This window comes from Sander vitreus, chromosome 10 (genome assembly GCF_031162955.1).
Source record: "Sander vitreus isolate 19-12246 chromosome 10, sanVit1, whole genome shotgun sequence".
Taxonomy (NCBI): domain Eukaryota; kingdom Metazoa; phylum Chordata; class Actinopteri; order Perciformes; family Percidae; genus Sander; species Sander vitreus.
The window spans coordinates 8,781,755-8,785,329 of NC_135864.1; the positions used below are offsets into that span (position 1 = coordinate 8,781,755).

General features: G+C 45.1%; 1 protein-coding gene across 1 annotated transcript; it reads right to left on the reverse strand.

Moving 5' to 3' along the window:
* Positions 1 to 620: 620 nt before the first annotated feature.
* Positions 621 to 3,352, reverse strand: pitx2 (paired-like homeodomain 2). Its single transcript, XM_078261331.1, has 3 exons — positions 2,881 to 3,352; positions 2,186 to 2,385; positions 621 to 1,418 (listed from the first exon to the last, which is right to left on the reverse strand). The coding sequence occupies exons 1-3, from the start codon at positions 3,062 to 3,064 to the stop codon at positions 861 to 863; spliced, it is 942 nt and encodes a 313-aa protein (XP_078117457.1). The 5' UTR covers positions 3,065 to 3,352; the 3' UTR covers positions 621 to 860.
* Between the last annotated feature and the right edge of the window lie 223 nt (positions 3,353 to 3,575).

Below are 3,575 nucleotides of genomic sequence, written 5' to 3' on the forward strand. Positions count from 1 at the left end.
GAAACACAACTGGTGCGTTTTAGTATGTACATTCCCTTTTTGTTTGCAAGCAAAACATGATTCCTTTTTTAGGTTTTGTTTTTTTTTTTCCCCACATGCGTTGATAAATTGAACCTGGAGAAGACGGGGGGGGGGGGGGGGGGGGGGGGGGGGTTATAGCGCAATAGCGCATTCGCCTCGACAAACAGGAGATGATAATTCAAATATATATACAACCTTTTCAGTCAACAATTAACGTCCAAAATCCACCAGAAAAAAACCCAAAACAAAAACATGACGAGCTATGAAAAATAAAACGGGCCTTTTTTATTTTTTTCTTTAACTGTGTTGCAGTGTGAAGAAGGCCTGGACTCATCAAAGGTGAATACACCTAAAATCTCCTGTTTCAGTTTGACTCCGACCTGGAGTTGAGCTTGTTTCAGTGGTTCAGTATTCTAGTGCCCTTTTTGAAAAATGAAAGAGAGAAAAAAAAGTAGTTGTAGTAGTCTCTTGTTCCTGTGGCCGGCTGTTTGTGATTACCTGCACACTGCAAAAAATGACCACCATAACAAGCCATTTGGTCTTGTAATCACCCTCAAACTCATAGGTCCCCCCCCCCACTCCAAAAATAAATGGATGGAATAACCTCACTTGTGTCTTGATATATTTGGGGATGTTCAAGGAACAAGTGGCAATAGCTTAGGAAAAAAGTCAGAATGATGCAACTAGAATCAAGGAAGTAGGCCTACCATATGACCATCAGAAACTTCCTGAAACAAAACATAATTCCTCCTTGCGTAGAGAAGAATAACACTTTAAGCGTCGCTACTAGCCTATTATGACTTGCTATGGTGGTTACACATTTGCAGTGCAGGCAGGTATTAGACTGGTCTGTCCACGGCGTATTGGCAAGCGCTCAAATTAGTGGCCGGATTCTGCACACTGGCGTATCCAAAACTCGAGTGCTGCTTGGCTTTCAGTCTCAGGCTGGCCAGGCTGGAGTTGCAAGTGTCCCTGTACACATAAGGAGGGGTCGGAGGCGCGTAGGGGCACGCCGAGCTGGGCACCCCCGAGTTGAGAGACGGGTTACTGAGGTTGTTCAAGTTATTGAGGCTGTTGAGGCTGGAGCCCGGCACGCCGGTGACCGCCGATGGCACCATGCTGGAAGTCATGGAGGATATGGAGTTGGGCGGCGAGAACATGGTCTGCGAGGATAAGGGGTTGACATTCATGGAGTTGAAGAAGGGGAAGCTTTTGGTGGATAAAGAGGCCGACGTGAGGCCCTTGGCTGCCCAGTTGTTGTACGTGTAGCTGGGGTACATGTCTTCGTAGGGCTGCATGAGTCCATTGAACTGCGGGCCGAAGCCGTTTTTGCAAAGCTCGGCTTGTTGGTTTCTTTCCCGTTTCCTCCACTTGGCTCGCCGGTTCTTGAACCAAACCTAAAGCAAAAGAAATGAGAGCAGGTTAGAAATAAATTATTAAATTGCATTATATATATTTTTAAAATCCTTGTCAAAGTAACGGCTGTAAATCCAAACACTCTTCGCTAATCTATTTTCCTGTGCAGACAATTCCGCTTTGACTCCGTCTTTATCTGAGCAGAATACACACTGGGCTCGCACTGCACCATCTTAATGTGGAGAGGATGTGTATTCCTCCGCCGGCTTCCACAAACACGCTGACCTTAATCACACAGCACCAGGGTGACAATCGCAAAAAAAAAAGCTTTGCACCTCTTTCACACGGACAGGAGAACACGACTGGTATCTGCCACCGACTAACATCAACAGCTCAACTGTTAACACCGTAATAGTGTGTAATTACACCTAATAGGCAAATAACAAGTAGTTAGTTGTCCTATTTTAATATGAAATTACTGAACAGATTAACGTGTGCCGAGAACCACAAATGAACTGTGCTAAACTTGCTCATTTTGCATTGTGTGCAGAGGATTGGAATTCATATTTAGCCTAATAAACAAACATATACCAGCAGAATCTTTAAACAAGACTTTGATTATTTATTTTCCAGCTAGAAACTGTGTCCTACATCATTTTCACGGAAATGTAAGCCGTGCGTAAAGTTTGGTGTCCGCGCGTAATAATGTTAAGGCATAGGGTATTTGTAGGTTAACCGGGCAATTGGCACAAATTACCCGAAATTATACACACGGATTATTTTTGTTTGCACCCAAGGGAATACTCACCCTGACCCGGGCCTCTGTGAGGTTGGTCCACACGGCTATCTCCTCCCTCGTGCTCATGTCCGGATAGCGATTCCTCTGGAAAGTGGCCTCCAGTTCCTGCAGCTGCTGGCTGGTGAAGTGAGTCCTCTGCCGCCGCTGCCGTTTCTTTTTAGAAGGGTCATCTGAAGAGTCGTCGTTTTTGTTTTGGTTCTTTTCTTTTTCTGTCAAGTGGAAAGAAGTTGATTCAGTCAGTATCATGCGGATTAAGGCCTGTATGCTATAGAGAGGCAACGACAAAAACAAAACAAAAACATGACACTGTTGGGAAATTGATGATCGAGGAAGGAATGCTCTGGTTCATCAAATAAACACAAATACTTGGTTTCCCATGTTTTGGATTTTTCTTTTCTTCTATGAGATTGTACTTGACCTTTTTGATTAAATCGGAAAAAGGAGTGTATGAGTAAATGCCTGACTATTTTCATTTGCACAAAACAAGCTCTCTTTCATTTACGTAACACAGAAACTTTTCACTACACCACACACAGGCCAGTGGCAAAACTAATTACCGGTCTGCAAAATGACAGCTTTAATCGCCTATTTGCATGCACGTGAGACTCCCTTTACGTTGATTAATGGAAGCCATCTTTTGTTTGATATCAATATGACATCTGCGGCGCCTTGCTGAGAACATCTGCACCCCGGGCGGTTCTTACCGACAGACTCCGGACTGGACGTGTCTGACACCGTGTGCACCTCTAACCGGTGTTTAGAGTCCACAGACCGCTGCAGCGGCTGCAAAGTAGAGGCCATCGCCAAAGCCGTGTGATGTGTGGAGGCAAGTTTATTCCCAATTAGGTGGTGATGGTCTGTGTTTAATGGATCCCTCATAGAGTTCATGAGTAGAAGGTCGCAAAACTGGCTGTCAAAAGCAGAGTAAGTCCCTTTAGTACAACCAGGATACGCGGAAAGTCCGTCTGCGGAATGTGTTCAAATCTCCAAAAAAACGCACAGCAGAGCAGTCCCTTTTGCGGTTGAGATAAAACCTTCTTTCTGTTTAAACTGGAAAATGCTTTAAAATAGGCCATTAAGTGCTGCCATACTAGCATCGGTGTCAAACAGCGGCTGACTATCAGAGTGACAAGGACAGGTAGGTGATATTAGATCCAGAGGCATACACACACTAAACCGCTCTCTGTTCATTTCAGCTGTTGCCTGCGCACTGCCTATCCAACTGCGCCTCTCTCCCGACCTCCACGTCACTATGTTGCGCCCGCCCATATTCTCTCTGACAGGCACGTCCATGTGGATATGACGGTGTGTCCAACCAACCGGAGCTAGCAGAAACGAGATCTGTGTGCCAATGTGTTTATGCCGGGGCTGGCGCTTATTTTTCTCTTCCAAATAAAAG